The sequence below is a fragment of the Globicephala melas genome, chromosome 7 (genome assembly GCF_963455315.2).
Source record: "Globicephala melas chromosome 7, mGloMel1.2, whole genome shotgun sequence".
NCBI lineage: Eukaryota > Metazoa > Chordata > Mammalia > Artiodactyla > Delphinidae > Globicephala > Globicephala melas.
In genome coordinates, this window is record NC_083320.1 from 20928305 (window position 1) to 20954460 (window position 26156).

The 26156-nt window shown below is 48.8% G+C and overlaps 1 protein-coding gene and 1 pseudogene across 3 annotated transcripts in view; one reads left to right on the forward strand and one right to left on the reverse strand.

The window, feature by feature from the left end:
* The window catches only part of SMARCAL1 (SNF2 related chromatin remodeling annealing helicase 1), a 52886-nt gene that overhangs the window by 19620 nt on the left and 7110 nt on the right, over positions 1 to 26156 (reverse strand). For all 3 annotated transcript variants that reach the window (XM_030852632.3, XM_060301875.2, XM_060301876.2), the window contains exons 6-11: positions 24274 to 24324; positions 19547 to 19733; positions 15841 to 15991; positions 13841 to 13999; positions 12076 to 12141; positions 5604 to 5744 (exon numbers count right to left, since the gene is read on the reverse strand). In XM_030852632.3, coding sequence (XP_030708492.2) covers positions 5604 to 5744; positions 12076 to 12141; positions 13841 to 13999; positions 15841 to 15991; positions 19547 to 19733; positions 24274 to 24324 — 755 coding nt within the window. The remainder of the gene's footprint in view (positions 1 to 5603; positions 5745 to 12075; positions 12142 to 13840; positions 14000 to 15840; positions 15992 to 19546; positions 19734 to 24273; positions 24325 to 26156) is intronic.
* On the forward strand, positions 369 to 3738 carry LOC115851731 (tetratricopeptide repeat protein 23-like; annotated as a pseudogene).

Below are 26156 nucleotides of genomic sequence, written 5' to 3' on the forward strand. Positions count from 1 at the left end.
CAGAGAACTTCAAGTGGCTTTAAGGGATGAATAAAATCTCACAGAATACAAATGAGAAACAGGAAGGAAAAGGAAGAAAGAAAGTCAGGAATGAGAGAACCAAAAACGTGTATCATGGCGTCCCACAGTTTGGCGCTATCCTTTCTAGCAGCAAAGGCAAGATGTCAAGCGGTTTGGTGCCTGTTACACTGAAGAGCAAACGAGACACTCAGCTTGTCAGACTCTTCCCATACACTAAATGCACAAAGTTTCCCTAGGGCTTACCCGACTGAGCCTGTTGCACAAGGTAACAGATGATGCTGTAATATCTTTATTTGATGAGGGTTACAGGGATTACGAAGCTGCTCTTCCCCAGCGTGGGCCTCACCATGCGTGACCTGGTGAATGCCACTGCGGTGGCCATGGTGGAGGCGGCTGAAAGGAAGAACGCAGAACACAGGTGCTGCAGTCTTGCTGAAACCAGAGGTGGGTTTTAGAGCACCCAGGCAGTCCTTCATAAAAATGGTTCCTTCATTTAGCAGCTCAAGGAGGCAGTGAGCAAGAATGTCTACTTCCTACCACACAGGTAGACAAGATGCTACCGATTAAAATAAAAACCCTGCCCTTCACTAACAATCTTACTGGAAACAGGACTGACTTTTACGGTCCTGTAGAAAATCAGGGAGCCAGGGTATCTGCTGCCTTAGGGTTTCAGCTGCTCATTTGCCCTCATGCCTCACCCCACCCTGGACTGTGAACCACCGAGGGCAGGGGCTAGGCTTGATCACTTTCGAGGGCCAGTGGACCTAGTATAATGCTGGAGATGTGATAGGTGTCCTATAAACCTCTGCTAGATTGAGAGCAGGAAGAGACAGCCAAAGGTGGAGAAATAAAATGATCAAAAACTGCTTCTTCTTTTAAAAAAATACACCCTGAAATCAACTGGATGTTCTGAGCAAACGCCTTCACGGTATAGGGTCGAAAATGAGCTCAGCATGGGGCATTCTTTTCAGTGGCTTCTCTTAATGCAAGAATCTGACCACAGTTAAAAGAAAAAAAAAAAGTAGAGACTTCCCTGGTGGCGCAGTGGTTGAGAATCCGCCTGCCAATGCAGGGGACACAGGTTCGATCCCTGGTCCGGGAAGATCCCACATACCACGGAGCAGCTAAGCCCATGCACCACAACTACTGAGCTTGCACTCTAGAGCCCACGAGCCACAACTACTGAGCCCATGTGCCACAACTACTGAAGCCCATGCGCCTAGAGACTGTGCTCCTTAACAAGAGAAGGCACTGCAATAAGAAGCCTGCACACCATGATGAAGAGTAGCCTCCACTCGCCACAACTAGAGGAAGACTGTGCGCAGCAACGAAGACCCAACGCAGCCAAAAATAATAAATTAATTAAAAAAAAAAGTAGCCCTGGCCTACTGGCTGCATTATATAAAAATCATGCTAGGATCAAATGGATATCGTAATTAATTTAGGTATAATGTTCCTACCTTCTAATATTATCAACTCTTAACCTTGCAGGTTAAAACCCAATAATACCAAAGGTTTTAAATGCATAATACCGTAATTACAATCCAACAAGCTTTTATTGAAAACTTATCACGGAGCAGGCATTGGGCTAGGTGAAAGGAAGGATACAAAGATGGGGAAGGCAGCGTCTGACTATGTTTTCTTGGATGCTGGGGCAGTGGCAGCAGGAGGAGGACAAGGGCGAATCTGAGGATGGCTTGAATGACTGCGGAGACGGTGGCCGGAGACTGGGAACCCAGGGAGGGACAGTGCAGCAGTAAAGGCAGGGAATGGCTCTGCCCTCAGCACCACCCCGACCCCTGGCTAAACACGACACCATGCGTCCAGACAGTCAAGGAAGATAAGATCCTTTTCAGAAATCAAGTTGTCTTGAGGGATCAACACAACTGCGCACAACCTAACCTGGACTGATCCATGGGGAAACTTTGTTAAAGGCGTGTATGGCTTTAAATACATTTAATAATAGAAATCTCCTGCCTCATAACCAGCTAAAAACGGTTTGCCATTAACTTTGCCAAGCACCAGAGGTTGCATTATAAGTACTCTGAATGTAAGTGGATATTTTTAAAGTACTTGAAAAGCTGTTTTTTTCTTTTCCAAAAGTATTTAAAAATAAGGCAGATGATCTTATTAACATCACTAACTTGCATGGCAAGCTTTTCTCTCCCAGGTGGCATGGGTGATGAGTGAGGGGCAGCCGTTTCTCCAAGTGTCAGTGTCTTCGATGCAGGCAGCAGCTCGGCATATTTGTGACTTGATCAAAAGAAGGAATCCTTAAGGTCTGAAGTAATGAGGCTTTAGAGTCCAGTTAGAGCCTCTGCACAGGGACACTGCCCGCAGGAGAGAAGCCAGGGTGAGCTGGAGTTGTGGCTTCAAGGTTACAGCAGAACAAGTGGGGAAAATGGGAAGTGATTTGCCCTTGAGAGAGGGGACAGCGCCTGCCATTCTAATTCAGTGCTACTGGAACCTCACGGGAACAGGGTTTAGGCATCTGAGAAGTCTACCTTGCCGGACAAAGGACGACTGTTGAAGGATAAATCCATCACCCTGGCCACAGTTTTGAAAGTAGAGATTAGAAAGAGAAGTGAGTGACTCTCCCTTTCTGGTTTTCAGATCGTGGGTGTTCCGGAGCCTGGACCAGAGAGAGCTACTCGGGGCTCAGGAAGAAGGTTCGAACCAGCCCCATCACCTCCCACCTGTCAGCAATGACACTGACTGGGACTTCTGCTCCACCCATCACAGCACACCAAGGCCCCAGCACACCAGCGAACAGATGAGACTGTATCCCACTGGTGGGTCTGGAGAGAGTGAAGAGGGCACAGATGCCAAGAAGGAGAAGGCCACAGACTGTGTCTCTTCCTGAAAAGAGAACAGCCCAGTGCCTGAAGAAAACAGCTCAACTGATTAAGGAAAAACAACGAACTCCTAAGCAAACAAGGAGCTAATTCCGTGTGTCATCCTGTCTCGGGTTATTCTGGGGACGAGCACTGGAAACGTGCACAAGCTATGGCTGCCTGACATGGAGAGACCCCCCAGCTCAGGCCAGGAAACATGCTGTGTCCACCAAGGACGCGCTGCTGAGCTACAAGGGAGACACGGCCGCAGACAAGGAGAGCGAGGAAATCCTGGAAGCTCTGGTCGTGCTCCGCCACACGCTGGGGGTGGCCTGGCTCCTGCCAAACCAAGACACAGAGGCCTGCTTCAACCTGAAGAGGCAGAGGGAACACGAAGGAGCGAAAGAACTACATGAGGGAGGCGTCTGGGGATTACCAGTCTCAGAGAAGGACCAAGTGTTGCTTGGGGCAGGGCCTCCTTGGCCATCTGCAGGTTGAACACAGCTCGGGCATACTTGGAACAGGCACTTGGCAACATTATTACTGCTGAGGGTGACAGGATGTCAGAAGTGATCAGTCTACAGGGGAACCACGCCCAGGCCCGCCAGCACTGGCAGCAGGCTCGTTCGACCCGCGTTTCTTTGTTCACTGACTCAGCCCCCTAAGCGCAGAGGTGAGCATGTTACCAGCTGAGGCCTGTGCCGTGCCTGGAGGGACCCAGCACAGGGAATCTCAGCCAACCTCAGCCGCCAAGTGTGGAGATGACACACGCTACACATGTGCCCTGTGGAGATCACACACGTTACACATGTGCCCTGTGCAGACCACACACGCTACACACGTGCCCTGTGGAGATCACACACGCTACACACGTGCCCTGTAAGGCACCAGCGGACAAGGAGACTGGTGAGAAAAGACAAAAACGTTGCCCTCTACCCCTTCCTCTGCTCTCCACCTCCTGACTCTTTTCCTCTGGTTTGCAAGAGAGATGGTGGTGGCAGCTAGAATTTTCTTGATCTGTATTCAAAAGTGAGGTGCTGGGGCATCCAGAGGAAAGCCCAGTGATGAATTCATCCTTCGGCAGTGGCCCTTTGTCTGGCAAGGTCATCCTTCTGAAAGCGGGGCTTTGGCAGAAAGGCAGTGCTGAGGAAGATGGAGTCCCACGCCCAGCCAGGTGGCCAGACTGGTGACCGCCAATGGAGTCAACGGCCCGTCAGGAGGAATTCGCATTTGTGACTACTGTAATTGAAATATTTTTTAAAATGTTGACTTTCTCATTTACGGAAGTAATCCATTTTGGCATACCTTATCTTCCAGTCATACATGAGAGAGACACAGAGGGGGGTGAAAGAGGAGGCGGGGGAAGAGAGGGAGACAAAGAATGAATAATTAACTATAGGGAAAGTTTCGCATCCTACTTTTTTCCACTCTTTTATTTCCCCATGTCATTAAATAAACTTTTTTTCTTCAGCTAAAAAAAACTGAGGGGGCTTTCCTGGTGGCGCAGTGGTTAAGAATCTGCCTGCCAATGCAGGGGACACGGGTTCGAGCCCTGGTCCGGGAAGATCCGACATGCCGTGGAGCAACTAAGCCCATGCGCCACAACTACTGAGCCTGTGTGCCACAACTACTGAAGCCCACACGCCTGGAGCCCGTGCTCTACAACAAGAGAAGCCACCACAATGAGAAACCCTCGGCAACCAGAGAAAGCCCGCACAAAGCCATGGAAGACCCAACGCAGCCAAAAAAAAAATAATTAATTAAATAAATCTATTAAAAAAAACAGGTTTTAGAAATCGTGATTTTTAAAAATTTTTTATTTTTTTGGCTGCGTTGGGTCTTGCTGCTGCACACAGGCTTTCTCTAGTTGCGGCGAGCAGGGGCTACTCTTCATTGTGGTGCACAGACTTCACATTGTGGTGGCTTCTCGTGTGGAGCAAGGGCCCTAGGCGTGTGGGCTTCAGTAGTTGTGGCTCGTGGGCTCTAAAGCACAGGCTCAGTAGCTGTGGCTCACGGGCTTAGGTGCTCCGCGGCATGTGGGATCTTCTCGGGCTAAGGATTGAACCCGTGTCTCCTGCATTGGCAGGCAGATTCTTAACCACTGCGTCACCGGGGAAGTCCAGAAATCACGATTTTGATTGCAACGGCATCTGTTTACAAGGCTTCCTCTGCCATTTCTGGAGAACGGAAGCTGTGCAGACTGTAGCTTCAGGGGCAGCTGCTCCACTGGCACCGTATTCATAGAGATAATTTGCAGGTCAGAGGCTTCTGGCCTGCTGACCGGGCACGATTCACTATAATGAGTCGACATTTAAAGCAAAGGCCCACTGATGAGAGCCCACCAGGGGAGCCTGAGATCATGCTTCCCACTCCACCTGTTCAAAGGCTTCCTCTGTCCTTTTTGCACAGAGTATGTAGGGCCTCGGCCTCACCTGGAGCTCACCTCAGTGCCCTTCTCTGAGGCAAGAGCTGTTGGCTTTCAGAGCTCCAGGCACCTATGCATCGGCTCTACCGGAAAACACTAACGTGGAATCACCACAAGCATTAGAACTCGGAGGGGCTGCTCTTATCTTACCGCAGAGGACACTCCAAGGTCAGAGTTAGGGGCAAAGCAGAGCTAAAATCTGAATCCAGCTCTACGGCCAGTGATCTTCTGATCACACCACAGCCAAAAAGAAGGAATGGAAAGGGAAGTGTGAAAATCAGGGTGGGGGTGGGCAGGGAAGAGGGGGAATAAAGAACACATACCCGCTTGGCACCACAGTAGCGAAGTCCAAAGGCATGGAACTGAGGGAAGAAGGTCGGTCTGACGGCGAGGATCTGCGTGTAGAGCTCTGCCGGCCGGGACATGGCTGGGGTGCCCGACAGTAAGATCACCCTCTTGGCAACCTAGAACACAAAAGCCCAAGATGCTGAGACGCACAGAGGACACGCAAGAGATGTCCCCAGCACCCCCAGGAGTTGGAGCCGAGGCCCCCGGAACAGTACACCCCTGGAATCTTGCATGAACACCTTCACTTCCTCGCACTCTGACCGCAGGTACTTCTCAAGTTCGTGCATCTTAGATCCAAAGTAGATCTAGATTCCAAAGGCACTACGGCTGGCCTCACTCCAGAGCTCTGGGTGGCCACAACCTGGGAACTCTAAGCGAAGGTACCATGACCAGAGAAAAAGAGCATGTGTGCTCCAAGAACCTCACGGTGTGACCTGTGTAAGAGGCTGGGCGTCATCTCCTAAGCTGCCTTGGCCACACCCTCTGCCTGCATATACATCAGCACTTAGTCCCTTACACTGAATTCTATCTTGTCTGTCTCCCTCACTAGACTGCAAGCTTCTTGAGATCAAGGACTGGGCTGTGTCCACCTCTGTTTTCGTAGAACAGTGGCTGGCACAAAGTAGGCAATCAATAAATATTCACTGTATGCCTAAAAATGTTCACAAGGAAGCTAACTGGTGTCCTGCGGAACGTGGAGTAAACTCACAGAATCCAGCATGGTTAGAGGAAGGGGAAGTAGGGGAGACAGCAGCAGGTCCGAACTTTTTCCAGGATGGATTTCTGACACCCAAGCTGAACCTATGATTAGATACTGACACCTAGGACCAGCCCTTTCTCAATCCCAGGAGAAAGCATCAGCAATGGCCTGTGTGTAAGCCTCTATTTGTTTTCTTTAGAGGAGAAAAAAAAAAAAAAAAAAAAAAGGCTGTCACTAGCTCAGCTGCACAATGCCTTGAGCCTAGAGATCCCTGATTCAAGCTCATCTGGTAGTTAATAAGGACTTTAAAAGGTGGGACCCGGATCCATCTACCCTACACTCAGCCCAGCCCTGCAGCAGCCTGCTCAGCTGAGGGCAGGATGGGCGTAAACAGTTGGTCAATTCCAGTGACAGACTTCGGGCTCCTCCTTAGCGTGACACCAACCTGACCCAAGAAGACCAGACCCCAAATCCTACCTCTTACTCAGATGAGAAAGAGGGTGAGATATAAAAGGAGACACTTCCCTACTGTACTAGAACACGGAGTGGCCACAGATCACTGGTGGTAAAATCCATTTCAGCTCTGGGAAGGGACCCTACTGGGGGGCTCGGTTGTCTAGAAACAGCTTGTTAACCACTGTAACCTCGAGTTAATGATGGCAGCGTAAGGCAATCGCATGCAGTCAGTCACCTAGGGGAGGAAATCAGGTTTTCAGATAGATACACTGCCTCATAAAAGTAAATAAATACAGGTGCAGTAGAGGGAAGGAAAATGATTATAAATATACAACATATATACCGTCCTTGAGATGCACTTCTGCCCGCTCAGCAGCTGCCAGACCTAATTCCATTAGGACAGGAGAGCCATGAACTTCTCCAGCTATAATTTTCCACAGTTCAACTACCTGGGCCTTCTAATTTCCTCCATGGTTTAATGCAGACTCATTAAAATAACAATGAGCTTCTTGAATGATGCCTGTTGCACCACTTGCCTTGGCTCGAGACCATTTCAATGAAACGGGAAAATGAGAAGTCTTACCAGTAAGAGAAAATCAGCTCACCATCCAAATCTATTCCCCACGTCATCACTGCTGTAGCCTGGGGATGGAGCCTGGGCAGCAGCTCACAGATCAGGTGCTGGAAATGAACTCCAGGGTTCTCTGCCCGATATTTATAGGACGGAGTTAACATGGAGTCAGACCTCCCATATACTGTCCAGACTAGGGTGGTGATGGGACCGTTGAAAATGGATGCTTGTGGGTGTTAAAAAAGCAGAGGCAGCATTATGGAAAGAGGAAAAAGGCCAGCTTTGAAAAGAAACCAATACGGCGTCTCATCTATTATGGAATAACTTAGCCTGCTCAGCTCCGACACGTTTATTGTCATCACTGTCATCCGTAAGGCCTTCAATTGTGCCCGGTTTCACGTGGTTTATATGCCACCCTCTACCCTTGAGAACTTCCAGTTTAGGAAAATATAAATGCACAAAACTACATAAATCAACCCTAAATTGAACGCCTTACAGGTAACTCTTCTAGCACCCAAGAAACCCACAATGGAACAATGCAAAAAAACGATTTCTATTCAGCGTCAGAGAGAAGTTAGTTGATTCACACGAGCAGGGGACTCTTCCTGCAGCCTGCCTGATCACACTGGGGGTGAGAGCAGACCCTCCAGCGGACACCACCCCCGCTGTGGCCTGAAGAGGCAAAGAGCCATTTCTCCAAACGCAGAGGGACTGGGTTTTCTGTTCTAGGTGCAGGGGAACTGGGTTTTCGACTCCCTGCTTGTATATCACAAGTACTGCCATTGTAGTACTGTACAAAACATCCAAAACCTGGTTACAAATCCAACAAAAGGGATCAGATGATACACATTCTGACAGATTTATACAATAGACTACTATTTGTAAGAATGAGGTCCAGTTATCGGGAATGAGGTGGCATGATTACCAAGATACGCCATTAAGGGAAAAAAGGAAGGTGCAAAACTGGTTGTAGAACACTCTAGGGAGGGAGAAAGGAAACACACGTTGAATGTACTGACATGGGCACAGACTAATTTTTACAACTAAACCCCAAAATCCAGTAACTGTGGCTGTCTTCGAGGAGAGAGATCAAGGGACTGGGGTATCCAGAGTGGGGAAAAAGAGTTATTTTTCACTGTACACCCTTCTGTACTCTTTGAATATATCACCTAGTTAAACTACTTCAATGAAAAAGGAAAAGAAAAAGCTCAGACACCTTAGACCACTATGCTCATCTGATCTAGCCAATCGACAGACATAAAAGGACTCTACTCCCACAAAAAGAGAAACAGCTGTTTATTAGGGAAGGATGGTGGGATTCTGAGGGCCTTTCTTCTTCTAAAGAAATAATCTAACTGGTTTAACAATAAAAAGCACTATAAAAAAAAAAAAACCACTAAAGGAAACTCAAACACACCTCACTGCTCACGATGGAAAAGTCAGATACCCTTCAGGGCTGGAGTCACGTGGAGAAAAAACCATGTGATTTGGCCTGAGCAGGAGTGAAGGTGGTGATGCGTGGCCAGACTGGATTTCAGAGGCAACTATCAAAAGGTAAAACTACGACCCAGAAATTCTGAGTGGAAGAATTCGTCCTAAGAGGACAAAGTATACAAGCTATGAACATACGGATGACGTTCACTTGCAGAATTATTTATAATAGCTAAACAGTGTCCAACACTAAGAGTTAAATCATGGGACGTGTCCATACCACAGAACGCTCCCAAACCATTAAAAATGATCTTGGGGGCTTCCCTGGTGGCGCAGTGGTTGAGAGTCCGCCTGCCGATGCAGGGGACACGGGTTTGTGCCCTGGTCCGGGAAGATCCCACATGCCGTGCAGCAGCTGGGCCCGTGAGCCATGGCCGCTGAGCCTGCACGTCCAGAGCCTGTGCTCCACAGAGGGAGAGGCCACAACAGCGAGAGGCCCACGTACCGCAAAAAAAAAAAAAAAAAAAGATCTTGCCCTACAGCTGACATGTTGGAAAAATAACCGAACTGTTAACAGTAGTTTTCTGTGTTGGAGGGATTAAAGGTGATTTCAGTTTTGTTCTTTATAGCTTTCTGTCTTGCCTACTTTCACACAGTTGACCCTTGAACAACATGGGTTTGAACTGTACAGGTCCACTTAGGCAGATGTTTTCAATAGTAAATACTACAGTCCTATACTACCTGAGGTTGGATGCATCTCAGTATGTGGAGGAACCTCAGATATGGAGGGCCAGCTAAATATAAGTTAAAGGCACGTTAAACCCCCGCTGCTCAAGGGTCAACTGCAGATGAAAACAGAACCACCTCGCTTCGCAGCCCAGGAAAACGGTGCTGAAGGGGAAGAAAGATGTCACATTTCCCAGCGGACACCACCACTAGTTTCTTACAACCTAAGCAAAACGTCCTCTGCATGCAGCTGCTGTTTCCATTCAGGAAACCCACATGATGTGGCCTATCTCACAGAGTAGGATATAACCTAATCACCTCATCATGAACATCTGCTGAAAATATTTTGACATATTAATTATCAGAATATAGTTCTAAGAGATGCACAAGTTAGAGGAACAGTCAAGTGGTATTAAATTCGGCCCACATTTCCTTAGAGTATCTGATCAGTGGTTCTCAACAGAAATGGGGAGGGGTAATTCCCCCCTCCTCCCCAGGGACGCTTGGCAAGACCTGCCAAGACAATTCTGGTTGTCACAACTGAAGGAGCCAGTGGCATTCAGTGAGTAGAGGCCAAGGATGCAGCTAAATGTCCTACGATGCCCAGGACAGCCCTGTGGATAACAACAAATTATCCAGCCCCAAATGTCAACAGTGCCAAGGTTGAGGAACTCTGGTCTCGACGGAAATACAGCAGAGAGGTGGGAGGTTTGATGATCAGAATAACACAGGATGCCTCATCCTCCTCAACTGTGCCAACAGTCCAGCACACGTGAAGTCAATGTCATGGATGACAGTGGCTTCGAGACACCCATGAACAGGCTATATTCACGGGTCCTGTTTTGAAACATTAATTCATCCCAGTTCTACGGCCAATGCAGAGTAATACATACTAGTTAGCGGTTAAAATTTTGTTTTAAATGTGTCACTCTGAAATATACCCAAGATCTGAAAAACGCAGACACTGCTTTAAAAGGTCTGGCTCAGAAGCACGTATTTCAGAAACCAATATTTAAGTCCAGCTTGCCTGACCAGGCAATGAGTGCATTAACAAGACAGTTGCTAAGAAGCTTTCCTATTATATCTTTAATGATATCATCTATCTACTGTGCAGTTTCTTTTGTCTAAACAATCAGGGTATACAGATTTAATTTCAGTTATGGCTGTAAAATTGGAACCACAGTACCAGGGTCTATTAACATTTTTCAAAAGAAAACATATGAAAATTCCCCAAAAGAAGGGCCACCACTTTGGGAAAAACATTTAAGTGTGTCCATAAATGGCTCTCAACCTATAAACATTTATAGGTAATTTGGGCAGAGAATCAAGGTTTTTAAGTAAAGGACCTTTAGGTTTGGAGGGAATGACATAATCCTGCTTTGGAAGATGTTATCATATTACCTGTTACTCCGAACACAAAACCAACTTGAAATGAGCAGACACTCAACTGTGTTTTGTGGCGAGTTGGAAAAAATTAATTTTCAAATGCTATTAAGTTTCACCAACATTTAGCATATTTGTCTTCCCTAGCTTGGGTACAACTTAAAGCTTCTTTTAAGCAATAAAAGCTGCAGTTTTAAAATCAGGTGCAACCCAAGAGCCCAAGATGAACATAACATGCGCTTTCGTTGGCTCAGTTCATACAAACCAAAGGAGATTCCCCCAAAGTCACCTGTGAGATATTTCTACCTTGTTACGAGAGAAAAGACTACTTTTCTAATTGTACAACTATTTTCCCTGAAGTAGGAAAAAGCTCACCCCAAATAGATGGAAGGAAAGTTGGGGGCCTTCCCTCTGTTGGGGATGGAGGGGCTGGGACACAAAATATAGACACTGCAGTGTGTACCACACAAAGCACGGAGCTTATACTGCAGGTCAGAATACAATGCCTTTGGATAAAGATTCAAAGCTGCGCTGGACACACACACACAGACACACACACACCCACACCTCTTCTGCTCTGAAACCAGGACTCAGGCAGCCAAAGGGTCAGCATATGTTAGACCACCCCAGAAAAGGGTGTGGACGGCTGACCTTCCTGCTAACACAACAGCCTTGGGGCAGCCCCAGAAAAGGCTATCATCTTATCTATAAAGCAGGCCTCCGTGCTTTGTGGCGCGTCTTGCTGATGCCCACGGCCTGGTTCTGAGTGTGCACCATGAGAGCTTTGCCTCGCAAGCCACGTGGAAGACAGGCAGCTCCTCCTGGGCTGTTTAGAGGACCCGCTGCTGGAGGCTGTCCCTCTGCCTTATCCAGGGGGAGCCCGAGGACAGTCCAGAGTGAGTTCCCACCTGGCCTGTGTCCTTCAACAGGTCTTCATCTTTGAGAGACAGACGACTGCACTGACCACTAGTTCCTCAGCAGGATGTTAGGAAGAAAAACGAATCTGGTACCAAAGTCCTAAGTAGAGATGCCCTGAGTTAATGCTAAGTCACATCCACGGCCTGCGGCCCTGGACTTGCGGCCCCTGCTCCCCTTGGACACCAGTCCAGCCCGAGCAAAATACAGCAGATCTCAGTGCCGAGTGGGCTCAGGCACGGAGCCCGTCCTCAGCAGCTCTCACCTTGAGGAGGGGCACAGCTGCACGACAGCGGGCAGTCTTAATGTTTTTGAGGAAGTGAGATTCATCCTGAAAAGAAACAGTCACGTAAGTGAACAAGGCCAAATCCTGAGCAGACGGAGAGAGAGCCCACGTCAAGCTTGACCCTGGTACAGCGTCACACTGAGGCTGCCTCTCTTAGTGCTTTCTCCTTCAAGGAGACGGCTGGGGGCCTGGGCAAGGACCAGGCTCTGGGGCATCTTCTCTATGACATTGTGAGCAAGTCGCTTCATCTCTCAGGGACAGTTTTCCACTTGCAAAGTGGGGCTGGCGACTCCCCTGCCCTGCCCACCTCGCACGCGGCACGGCACAAACTCCTGAAAGGTGCTCTGCTGGCTTGTAAGATTGCACCACCCCCCTGCACAGCACTAACGCCGTGTGCTGAAGACTCAAGGCTCTGCGGCCCAGCCCACGCCTTCTCCCCCACTTTCCCTGAGCTCCCACAGGCTCTGGCTCCCGCGTCTCCAAAGGCCCTGGAACGGACTGTAACGATCTGCGTGTGTGTCGGTCTGTCTTACTGGACTGCGGCTCCCCGGAGACCAGGGGCTGACCGCTCCCTCCACACCCGCGGCACACAGCCCTGGGCAGGGCACAGAGCTGCCTGCGACCTCTGGCTAGCTGAGCCAATGGACGAAGGCGCCTCCCTCGCAGTCAGCCCGCTGCCAGGAAACCCGAGGCAGAGTCCCCACTGCAGTCTTGTTGACGTGAGTAACTCAGAGGTCCTCAAAGAGTTTTCTAAAAGCCCTTTCTTTAGCTCCTTCTAGATGAGATGTGCACTAGACAAGATGCGCAGCAAGATCTGGGAGGCCACTGTAGGTAGAGAATCCTATTTTTAGAGGAGGAAAACACCACTGGCTTTTTCAAGTCACGCGTTTGAATAAAAAACCTTTCGTGTTACCCGGAGGCACTGGGTTTCCCTGTTCTGCCAAGAGGAAAAGCGAGGATAAGCTTCCCCTGGAAACCATCCACCGCAGGCTTCGCCCCGGGACGTCTGTCACCTGGACTAGGGGTGGTAGCTGGCTGGACGGGAGTGGGGATGCGAGAGACTCACACGTTTTCAGGGCTGTATTTGTGAGCCATGTAGACACACTGGGTACTGACAGAGGAGGCCGGAATCCAGCATCTCTAGACTTTCCTTCTGGAGTACGAAAGGAGTTAGAAGAAGGAAAGCGGCAGCTAAAAGATGTACCATCACATCTGGGAGCAGGACTCTAAACTCTAAAGCCTCCTTTAAAAAAAAAAAACAACTAGGGTAAAAAGTGCTTTTCTTTGGTAGGAAGGGAGCGTCCTTATATCATCTGGAAGAAAATCTATTAACTGTTTGAACTGCACGTCTGAGTCACGCCGACAGGAGGGCACCAGATGGCGGCACAGGTCCATGCTGTCCAGGCTGTAGCTCCCAGAGCCCCGGGCTGTCGGGGGTTCACGTGCTCGCCTCCAACGTGACCCCCCGTGGGGAGAGGTGGGCTAGAAAGCCCCAGAACAGACCTAGTAAACCACAATTTTTCAAAAAGCGCCCGCCCCTGCCCCAGAAGATCCTAATATGTAGCCAGGGTCGAGAAGCGCTATTTGAGAGAAATGAAAGATCACTTCCCTACAAAACAAAGCCAGTGATTTCTACTCTCCTAGACACCTAGTGGGGCTCCATGAGATTACAGATATGGACGCTCTTTCGAGCAGAAAGCTTCCCCAGAGAGAAAGTACTTAAGCACTCTGCCAAGTCACTTACAATGATGACAACTCTAAAAGGGGGTTTTAGCTGCTTCTCTAACTTGCTCAGAAGATCGAAACTGACAATGTTGACCAAGCCAGCTGTCAGGCGGTCCTTCCCGGTCACCACGACGTTGATGTGGTCTGGGCTCAGAGACGGCAGCCACTGACGAAAGGCCTGGGGGTGACAGGAGAGAACAAAACCCAAGTGGTGATTCAGCCTGGCAGGTGCCAGCTGTGGCCCTGCTAACCCACCCACCGCCTCTCTCCACGCGGACCAACGTTAACGCCCGCTGAAGACAAACTCGGTCTCTTCCCCTTCCTGCCCTCCTGCATTCAGCATAACCTTGTCCCCACGAACAACCGTCGCCTCCCTGTTCCTCCCACCCACCCACACCCCTTCACTTTCCACTAACGGGACACTTCTCTCCTCGGTAAGCAAGCCCTTGTGAGCAGTCGCTTTGGGGTGTCTGTGGATTCCACTTCTGTGACCTCTAGCAAGATGACAAGTTTCTGCGAGGAAAGAATGCAACTCTTTTAAAGAGGAATTTTATAAAGGAATTTTTAGCAGAGCCTGGTACACCAAAGGCACTGACGATGATGAAAATGTTCAGTGCTTTCTACAAAGGCACCTCCTTTCCCCAGAAATCTTGCCATCTCTAGCCAAAGCCAGTACCTGGAGCCAGTGGACAGCCACCAGGTCCCTCTGTCATTGGCCAGGGGTCTGGGTGCTCCCAGTGAGCCTGGGCTGACACCATTCTGATTCCGGGAGCGCGAGGCCAGGCTCTGTCCTGCTTATAAGCCGCTGACCATCTATTCTTGCCTAGAATTTCCGAGGGTGCTGTGGGAATCTAACGTGTGTTGAACTGTTAGTTCCTAGAGGCTCTGGCACAGTTCAGATCACGAGCACAAGAAGTGAGTGAGGTACTGTTTCGATATGCACTTTTTTTTTTTTTTTTTGGCTGTACGCGGGCCTCTCTCTGTTGTGGCCTCTCCCGTTGCGGAGCACAGGCTCCGGTCGTGCAGGCTCAGCGGCCATGGCTCACGGGCCCAGCCGCTCCGCGGCATGTGGGATCTTCCCGGACCGGGGCACGAACCCGTGTCCCCTGCATCGGCAGGCGGACTCTCAACCACTGCGCCACCAGGGAAGCCCCGATATGCACTTTTTTTAAGTTTTGCTTTCTCCTGGGTTGGAAGGGCATGTCTGGGCGTCAGGCCCCGTGGCTGCAGGCACAGCTGCCTCTTCCCCAGGAGCAGCTCACGGGGGCTTAGTAACAGCCTCGGCATGAGGAAGCCGACAGCCACCTTGAGCAGCACGAAGCTGGGAAAAGCTACGGACGATGAACCACGTCTTCCATCCTCACCACGTTTGCTTACGTAGAGTTTCATTCATTTCATGGGACCACTCTGATCCCCGGATTTATGGGAGACAAAGCTCACAGCTGAGTGATAATACAATGGTCATGTCAGGTTTTTCTGCCATAAAGGTGCCCGGTAGACTGTGAACATCCTGCCCACACCACCCGCTACTGGTGTGGGCCCTGAGCCCAACGACAGGAGGTGCGACCTCAAGGCCCTGGAACGTTCCTCGCTAGCAGCAAGCACGGTGCTTAACCTCTTGGAGAGGCAGTTTTCTCATCTGTCAGTGGGGTTAATATCTTGTGTCTGCTGAACACAGCTGTTTAAGGATTAAGGGAAATAAAGGAAGTAAAACTATTTTGAAACTTAAGTGGGGTAGAGGTGAAAGGTGTTCCTTGCAGGGGCACCGGAGGTGCTCAGGAAGCGTCTACTGACAGACGGAAGCAAGTCTGAGCTTGGTAAGGCCTTGCCCTTCCTCCCTAAAGGCCTAGCCTGATTCTAACTCAGAAACCCAGGAGCCTGGCCTCAGCAGGCTCCCTTCCTCCTCCAGCTGAGACAGATCTTTCGAGCTCCCCAGGTCCTGTCCCCAAACTGTCATTTGATGACTCTGACACTGAGGAAAGGCTTCCTCGTTAAACTCACGGCACCAGGAGAGCTGACCTGCTCCCAGGTGAAGCGCACAGAGGACGGTACCACCACCAGGAGCGGCCACTCCTTCCGGTAATAGGCGGCTATGCAGATGGCTTGGATGGTCTTCCCCAGGCCCATGTCATCAGCAAGCAGCAGGCGGCCTCTTTTCGCTATGGCAAAACTGAAAGCAGACACGGTCAGGACAGAGCACGGCGCGCTTCCCAGGGCGTCGGTTAACCCGCCATCGAGCTGCCGCGTGAAGCCACATGGCTGCTCGGTGTGGGCTACCGGCTTGCAAGAGACCTGCTCCGCCGAGAGGGAAGCCAGGGGCCAAACGCGGGGCAGAGTAATAATAATCAAGGAAAGACTACAAACAGGGACAACGTGAAATGTAGTCGAAGGGGAGGGAGAAGCTCTAGAAGACAATTAGGTCGTGGAAGCCGAGGGAGGGCGTTTCCAGTAAGAGAAGTCACCCTCTGCCCAGCGCAGGCGAGGCCCAGGGGATATAAAGGAAGAGCGTGGGAAACAGTCCCTAACGAGGGGCTGGGAGGGGCACGCTTATCACATGAGGGATCTGCCGGGAAGGGAAGAAGGAAGAGACGGTGGGGTGGAAAAATGGCTTTCTCAAGATCAGAGAGGACTCTGTACCCATAAAGCTGGCAAAGACAGAAAACGTTGGAGAAAAGGAGGATGGCCCGAGAGAAGGATGGAGCAAGAGTGTTTGTCTAAGAGCAGCACCGACCTCAGCCACGTGTCTCATTACCTAGCAGCCTCCAGGGTCCCCAAGCCCTCCAGGGCAGCAGCCCTTGCTTACAGTTTGTGAATAAAGCATGGAATTATTATTCTACTCCTTCGGAGCCCGACTGGCCTGGGTTGGAATCCCAATTCCACCACCTGGGAGCCGTGTGCCTTTACGCAAGTTATCTGACCTCCTCGTGCCTCCGCTGTAACGTGGAATAACGACGAGGCCTACCCCAGAGAGTGTTACGGGGGCTCGTGATGTTTAAAGCACTTAAAACAGCGCTTGGTGCCGTCGTAAGTGCTGGGGAAGTGCTTCCCTTATAACAATTATTCCCCCAAAGGAGAAAAATAACCAAGACACAAACAGTGATGGTGACTTGCTCGACTGGCATATGAATCAGAGAAAAGCTAAAAGGGTCCCCAGTGCCAGATGCCTGGCCTGCTGCAAACGCCACTCCTCTTTCATCGGAATTCCCGAAGAACTGATCATTGGCTCAGGAACCTGATGATAAGCCAGTCGACTAGCTCTTCTCCTTTCCTTCTCACCCAGAAAAGACAGAGAACGGCCCCTCTTCTGACCAGCAGCGGCTATGGCCCACAAGAATTCCGGGCTGCACACGGCCTTTCTGAATTGCCTGGAAACGGCGTTTCCGCCCTTCAGAAGCCAGTGCCCAACGAAGGTGGGAAAGTGAGCAGCGGGTCTGCGGGGGGCGTGAGCCCAGGACACCCAGGCTCAGCAGACAACGAGCGTCCTTTCGTGGTCCTGGCACTTCTCTGTCCTCCCAGCTGCCACACGGCCCACCCGGTGAGAGGTGGTGTCCCCTCCCCTCCCCCTTGGCTGTGGCCACCAGACTCCTGCAATGGGGGCGGAGGGAGCCCACCCTCCCCTTGTCCTGCCGACCTTGGTGAAATCTTCCGGACCATTTCCGGGATCACCTCAGACAGACGCATGCAGACAGACAAGTTGTAAAAGACCTATTTTTTTACATTACTTTCTGATTTACAAAACTGGTGGTCAGGATGGCCAGGGGCACCTATGCAACAAACCAGGGAGGGCCTTTCGTTTCAGCCTCCGAGGCGTCGCAACCATTTACAATGTTTGCATGGCTTCATCCACCTGGTCATTCCCAAAGCAGAACAGACGCTTGAATTTCATAGCCTTTCCTTTTACTCTGCCTCAAGGTAGTCCAACTAAGGAACAAAGTGATCACAACTGAGAACAAAGATGTTGCCTGGATAATAGAGAGACAATCGCACAGCTGAATGCCGTAGTTTGGTTTTACACAAAAAACGCTGCACTCATCATCAGAAGATGGGATTTCAGCCCCAATTCCACTTTTGGAAACTGAGCAGCGTTAGACAGAGGACTGTCCTCCTTGGTCTCAACTCACTCCTCTATTAAAAGGAACCGTTTAGATATTAGAGCAGGCTGATGTCTAAGAGATTTTGCTCCGTACATTTAAATGAGTTTCCAGTTGTAGTACTTATGTAAAAAACAAAACAAAAACATGGAATTGACAGCCCTTCCCTTAATACCAAACTCCTCCACTTCAGGGAATGAAAGTTAAAATCTGGAATTAATGCAGTTTTGAAGAAAGGCTGCAAGTACCATTAGCAGTTTCAGAGCCATGGAGAAAAAGATAGAAACAGCTGGCTGTGCTCTGGCTCTGATGTACATACCCTGGGGTGCCTCGCACCCACCACCTCTCAGCGTGCACCGCATGTGCCCAGGGATCTCCAGGGGAGCCATGAAGAACCTGGATTCTGAAGATGGGGGCTGCCCAGGAGCTGGGGGTGGGCAACCTCTCTCAGCATTAATGAAGGAGACGGAGGAAGAAAGATGAAAGGGAAAACCCACCTTGAGCCTGGGTAAAACAAGGCCCAAAGGACATCTCAACAGATGAAAGAAACGGCAAAGTGCGTTATCTAAGGGAGGTGGCAGCTGGAAGGCAAAGGAAGAAAAGGGTGTGGGCAGAGCTGGGACCGTGGGGATGCAGTGAGGTCCCACTGTGCCCAAACTGCACCCGGAGAACAAAATCCTACAGAGACAGCAGCCAAGCTTTAACCAAACCACCACAAGTGGGCTGCACGCGGGCAGGCTGCCTTTGTGGGCCATGTCCATTGACAGTGTAGGTCCTTCCTTTGCATGGGGCTCTATCTCCAACCACACGACCTGACATCAGATCTAGCTCTTATTATTTCTACATGGAGCCTCTGCCCTCTCCTCCACCTCCCATCTTTCTACCTGGGGCAAACCTGTCATTTTGTTTCTCCTAAGAAACTGCAGAAAAAGGGACAGGTCAGGACACGGGCTTATCTTTTTTTCTTTCCGTCAATATAGTAAGAGCACTTTCCTTTGGAAAACCACCACCTTACACTCTCAGTCCAAGTAATTGGGGTGAGGCAGCCCCTACCCTTTCGCTCCAGGGATGGGCCTGTCACCTGGTCTTACCAGTAAGACCTCCGAGCCCCCCAGGACATAGGGACTGACCAGTTCAAGCGTCAGCACCAAATTTCAGATATTTCGGTGTGGGACCCACTAGAAAAGAGTTGCTTCCGCTGGGCTGCAGACCGATGGGTGCAAAACGGAAGCCCCTGGCTGCCCCCGCTGCCACACTTGAGGAGCACCTGGCTGAGAACAAAGCAAACTAAGAAGAAAGCAGAGCTGAGAGGGGTACAGAGTCCTGATGAGCTCTTTAGAGACCCTGGGCTTTCTATTACATGCAATGAGAAATCTCTTTTCTTACACTACTTTGAGTTGGGTTTCTGTACACTTGCAATACAGAGTCCTAATTAACTTACGGAATTTGAAATCAGTGGGTACAATCAGGCTTTGGTGACAGTGCACCTGGGCTGTTTAATGCTAATACCCAGATGCCTCTAGACGGCTGTGAAAGACGAGCATCGTGCAAGAGGGAGCATCTGAAGCCAGTCCGTGGTGAGCGATATAAATCTGAGCAGGAGAGAGCAAGAGGAAGACAGATGAAGAACCTACTTGACTCCAGCTCTCTGAAAGGGCAGCAGGCTCGACACCAGCTTGGAATCCACTTTGGACAGGTCTGCCTCGGGGATGTCTGCCACGGGACACAGAGACGTCTTCTGGAGCTGAGCGGCGAAAGCCAGGGTGAGGGTCTTGGGCAGAGGATCCAGCTGAACTTGTGGAAGGCAGCGCACCCTTTCCACTAGAAAGGAGAACAGAGGTGTGTGAAGTGGAGTGTTAATGTCCAAGATTTCTGGGGGAAAAAGAAGGGGCTTTGAGATACAAAGTTCAATGGCTGGAATTCTGCTGCATGCCATCGTCTCCGAAAAGTAACTGGAGAGAAAACTGGGTGCAGACAGATGCATGGCAGAGAACCAGTTTTCCCTCTCTATTCCTAGTGTCTGCAAACAAGAGGGCACTCAGTAATGCGAAATTGATCTTCACTACACTACACAAACACCGGAAAGAACTAAAGTGTTCTTGCGACCTACCTATTTTTAACCTCAAGTCATTTAAAAAATTATCTTAGTATTCCCATTCAATAAATAAGGACCCATATTCTTCAAAAATCAGCCCAGGAAAAGCAAGGCCTAAAATGAATAAATCTTGTCTTGTTTCCATTCTCCTTATGTTTTATTTTGGTTTCAGTGTTTGAGAAGATGGAGAACTTTAAGCTATATGCTGTCACCAGGCAAGGAAGCACCGTGGTCTATGCAGAGAAGCCGTTAGGTATTTCCAAGAAAGATCAGTAGGACAGTAGTGCTATTTACAAACAACAACAAAGGGCAGAGTCCAAGCAAAGGCCACCAACTGACAACAATGCACATGGCCCTGCACACTTCTGACCTTTTCCATAAGAGAATAAGCAGCTCCTCTCGAGAGAGGTGAGTTTTACAGGTATCGGCAAGCTAAGGCCCGTGGGAAAAACAGTCTATTACCTGTTCTGGTAAATAAAGTTTCACTGGAACACAGTGGTGCCTATTAGTTTATGGACTGTCGTTTACTGCTTTCATGCCGTAACGGTGGACCTGAGTCGCTGGGACAGAGACCGCATGGCCCACGAAGCCTAAAATGCTTACTATCTGGCCCTTTACAAAAAAAGTTTACCGACCCCCGCTAAGCTTAGAGTCTAAACTATTACTAAGGGTGACCATGACTCTCTTTCAATTAAAGCTTATATTTAGGGGTCTTTACTTTCCGTCCATGTGTGCTGGTTCCAGACCCCAATATAATGGATGGGGAAATCTCTTCTAGTCAGAGTCTTTAACCCAGGTGGGAAAAATAAATGACCTTGGACCGACATGGAAATAAAAGAAAATCAATTTCACTGATTTTTCTCTTTGAAGGAATTTAGCTTCACCTGATTTTAAAATTAAGAGGAAAAAAAAAAGCCCTTTATTCAATAGAGAAACAGAAAAAGAAGAAAAAACCCAGAGATATAAATAAAACATAATTCTGGGGGGCGGGGGACGGCAGGAGAAGACAAGTTAAAAATTCAAAAGTTAGAGAAAAGAGGATAGACCTAGAAGTCCCTGGTAGTAGAATTATCATTAAACTTCTGATCACAGCCTGCCGTCCTACAGTTGTAGCTTTCAAGATGTTCTTCCCTTTCAACATTTCCTTTGAAAAATCTCACGAGCAGAGTCAGGAGAGTGACCACGGTTTACAGATCCTTGACTGCTCTCTACCTTTTACCTTTTCGGGGCACCCTGAGATAGTCACAGTAACCCACCAAGGGGCTGAGTTCTCCAGGAATCCAGGAGAAGGAATCAAATAGAGAACTTGCGTCTATTTCACTTCTACCCGATACTACTTGAAATTCTAAGGTTGTCAGTTCTCTGCTCCATATGGTCACAAGGTATTCGAAAAGTCTTCTGCCACCGCCGTCAATTGGCAATCGCAAATACTGATGTGAATATGGAGGGCTGAGCCGTCTACCGCCACCTTAAATTGCCTTTTGCCTTTTCAGTATATTTAAATCCATCTCTCTCTTTCCCTAAATATAGGTATCAGTTATTTCTGGAAACAGTTTGCATGAATAGAATCACCATGATAAGAAAGCAGGTAAGGTTGATGGCTTAACATAAAAGAGTGCCCATACTGATGCAGAAATACACTGCGTGCTTCCAAATTAAATCTGAGCGTGCTGACTTCTGCACACTTCAAGAGACTAAGCACTCCACGTGCTTTCAGAACCCATTTTCATTTTAATTCTAGTGATCTTCAGCAATCAAATACCTGATGAAAGCTAAGAAAGGGCTAAGGATCCGGCTGCTGTGAAACACAGTGCTTTGTAAGCATTATGTCCTTTCAGCCACTCAAGAGGAACAAAAACCACTTTCTACTCTGTTTCCTATCGACTACTATCTCCCCAAATCCTCTGCTGCTGGTTCAGTCAACTGAGTGTGTTTCTGAGACAGCCTCTATTCGCTGTCAGCGACTCACTGCTATCCCTTCCCTGTGCTGGAAGACGACAGGAATGTGCAGTCTGGCTTCATGAGTCATAGAGAAGTGTTTCTGTAAAATAGCTCTCTGGCAGAACGCTACCGGGCCACACAACAGAGAGATGTTAACGTTTTCAAATAGCAGCTGACAAGATCATCGAGGGGACGAAGAACCCTTGTGGACTGTTGACAGGTGGGGGGGAAACAGAAGGCTTTATGCCAACTTCACTGTGGGCACGAGGAAGCAAGTCACTTAGAAAAGAGGGAAGAGGATCGCTCTGCGACTGGCCTGACCTGGAGACTGTAGTCACCACGTTAGCAGTGAGCATTCACACACTCAGTTCCCACCGTCATTTCTTAATTAGTTTCATACGCACATGGTCACTAGCTCAGGTCAATCATCTGATTTCACATACGAGACCTAGGGGTGAGGAGAGAGGTGCAAATTCCCCAGGTTTACAATCTGTTAACAGTGGAATTGGAACTAAACTGGGAACTGCAGTGTTCTGCAGCACCTCTTCACCTCAGCTTCTTAGTTCGCAGACCTGGGCTTCTAAGTTTCCTACTGGGTCACATCACAAACTCAAAATTGCAATTTTAGTCAGACTTCATTGTGACCCTAACAAGGCTCCCGATAAGGAAAACAACTGTTTTCCTTCTCTGGGTCCAAATTTTTCCCAATCTATGAAATGGGGAGAATCAGTCTTATATTCTATGAACCCTTGGCTCTAGAATTCTTAACTCTACACCCATGGCATTATTAATATCAAAGGCAAAATCTTACGTGGGGCTGTTATGTGCATTTTTCTGGGTGAAGAATCCATTGTTTTCAGCAGAGGTTTCAAGGAATCTATGGCCCTCAAGACTTGGAACCATTATATAACGCTATGTAAGTTGCAAGTCATGGTTTTTCAACATTACGTTCATCTGCTAGTGCTGTAAATATCCTGCTTTTTGTTGCTCCATAAAAGTCAAAGCCTTTATAGCTCACATATTTATATGTCTTTCTGTGGTTGAAAGACAAAGGGGTGAGAGGGACAAACTCACTCCTACCGTTCATCAAAAATTCAGCTTTGGCCAAATAATCTGCTCTAAGTCACGAGTTCCAAATAGCAGACCCAAGGGGTCTCAGGTCAACGTCAGCCATCCCTCCTGCTTCAGCTAGTGGTTGCCGACACTAAATAACTCATCGTATTCAAACTTAACCTCGAGTTTGCAGCAAGTCTCTCCTCAAGGAATCAAAAGCTCTTCCCTTATATTTACTTTCTGTCAGTAGGGCAAATATAGATTAAACACCCCATTTTTTACTGAAGGGACACATGGGACCCAGAATATTGAATTACCTACCTGACGCTGCATAGCAAGTCACATAAGGAGGAGATAGAGGGAAGAGACCCTCTTCCTTAAAGCCCTAGCCTGGTGGGCAAGACAGCCAATGACGTGGATCCCCACTCCCAGCCCCACTGAGCTGGAGCATGTCTCTCCTGGCCGAACCCTGTTACCAGAAAGTTCTCAGCGGGTCAGGCAGGAGGAACCTCCATTGTGCCGGCTGCACACCCACTGCAGAATATCGATGGTCTGGAAGATGGGTAACAGACTGGTATTCCAGGACAGGCTGAGCTATGACCACACCCCACCCCCTTTCTCTGGCATACTGGAATTCATTCACTGCCCCACCCAAGCAGAGCAGAGAAGAAAAATGATAAGCCCAAACTGGCTTCCCCTTCTTGTAGTTACATCTGTACACATGGCCCTTCCCTTGGTGAGACTCCAAAGCGCTTATTAAACGCTGATGCGCCCTGGCCTTGGCTTCTGCCTCTGGCAGAGCTCAGCCCATGATGAAGCCTGTAACCACTACGGCCCTCCAGCTTTCACAGACCATCTGTTCTAGAAGTAAGCTGAGAGAGCCTGTTCTTAGAGGGAATCCAAAGTAGCTTCCATCTAAGCTCAGCGATCCTAGCTTGCCTCTGATTCCCCAAATCCACAAACCCTCACTTCTCATACTTCTGTGATGGGTGTGAGGTTTCACAGGCCTCAAGAATTTGACTAGTAGCGCCTCACCCTGATGGAAGATGAGACCCTGCATCTGCTTGGGCTGCTGTAAAGCCGCCGTCCCAGAGCACAGGGACATGGCTGCCCGAGACTAACTTCACCTTTACTAGTCCTGTACACAAGCACGCGAAGTTACCACGGTGGAGGGGAGGAAGGAGGTGATTCTTTCAAAATACATTAAATTTAAGGCACATAATTAAGGCTTAACAACAGCATGATATAAAGCAAGCAAGGTGGTCAGCTCACTTAGTTTACTGTACTCTTCCAGGAGAAAGTTCCACTTCCTGGTCTTGACATCTGCAATGACAAGAAACAAATAGGCACACGTGACACCCTGCCCTCCTGCAATGTCACCACACCTACTCATTCATTCCCTGCTTTCACAAACCCCCAGGAACCTCGGGTGATGTGGCTGACCCTGTGCTGGGCACTGAGGACACAGAGATCGAGAGCACCAGTAATTGAGACTTTCACAAAATTTGGGGAGGAAAGACAAGCAGACATGAAGATAGCACTGGGCTGTAAGCGTGGTGATAAAGGGAGCTACGGGGACACAGGACTGGGGACGGTCAGAAGCACTCTGAATCTCCAAGGTGGGGATAATATTGTAGCTTGCACTTATTCACTGCTTACCTTAAGCCAGGCACAGTGCCAAGAGACTCACATGCACCATCTCATCAGTTCCTCAATATGCTATAAGCTGGGCACCATTATTAGCTCCATGTTGTACATGGAAAACAAGCTACTTGTGGTCAGTGTGGTCAAACGGTCTATGTTCAAATCCCAGGTCTGCTGCTTCCTGGATGTGTGACTTTGGGCAAGTTATGCAACTTCCCTGTGCCTCAGTTCCACATGTGAAAAAGGAGCATCCTATAGCCGCTGCCTCACAGGGCTCTTGTGAGCATTACATAAAATTTAAATGTAAAATGCTTATGAAAGAGTTTCTGGCAAACAACGCACTCAAAAAAAAGGTAAACAATGATAAATTATTATTATTCTTCCATCTTCTGATTAGTACGGTGTAGCATAAACTACACATAATATTAACTAAGAAGGGTGAGCTCTGGGTACCCAACATTGACTAATTACTTAGGTTTTCCTACCAATCGACCTTCTGAGAAAATCAAGCAAGCTTCAACTCAGTAAGTGCTTTCTGGGCAGCAAAAATGAATTCTTCTCTGTCTGGTCATTGAAGAAGCAAGGCAGTCAGGCAAAAGGCATCATGGATACTTTGAGTCCACTTCAGGAAAGAAGCAAGGTGGCCCAGGTGTAATCTGACAGAAAGACCAAAAGCACACCGACTACTCTTGATGTGGGAATAGTGCAGGAGACCCTTTCTGACGATAGCTTGATCCTGACAGTGGCAGGGCAGCAAATGGGAAAGTCTGTGAATAATTGCTATGGCAAAAAAAAAAAAAGAAAAAAATCCAATGATGGTGTTTTTATGTCTAGGGGCCTGGGCAGGGTTGGATGTGAATATTTTCACTGTTCTCATTCCTCCCCAAACAGCAGAGCATGTCAGGAGTGTGATTTCAAAGGCCACAGGTCAGAAGACACAGGTCATCGGTACTTGCCTTTTGAGGGCCACCCCAGGCGGAAGCCGAACACCTGCGGGGCCAGGGGAGGCAATGCTCTCTGGACTGAGGCTGGGCCCTGCACATTGTGCCTAAACCCTGCTCACCAGCCTGCTCTCACCAGTCAAAACTCTCTCCATCTAAGGGATAAAAATGCAACAGCCAGCAACACCCCCTCCTGAAGGAACCCCGACCTTGATGAAAGCTCACTGGGCAAGTCATTCCACAGAGGCTTCCTCCATATGCCGCCTGCACATACTGTCTCAAAGGCAGGAGGTTTTAAAGGTCTGCTTTCTACTTGCCTAGGGAAAACTAAAACCATTTCAAGAATGGGAATACAAATCCATAAAAGCCACACTGTTTTGTAAAACAACACGGCCCAAGCTAAGAATGAAACCCAGGTGTTCAGAATTCTTCTGCTCTCTATGCTGATGCGGCAGCTTTTGAAGAACCTCACAAAACATAAAGCAAAACTGCTTTGCTTTCGCTGGTGGTTTTCAATCCTGGCTGATGATCAGTCTCACCTGAAGATTTTTAAATGCCAATGCCCAGGCC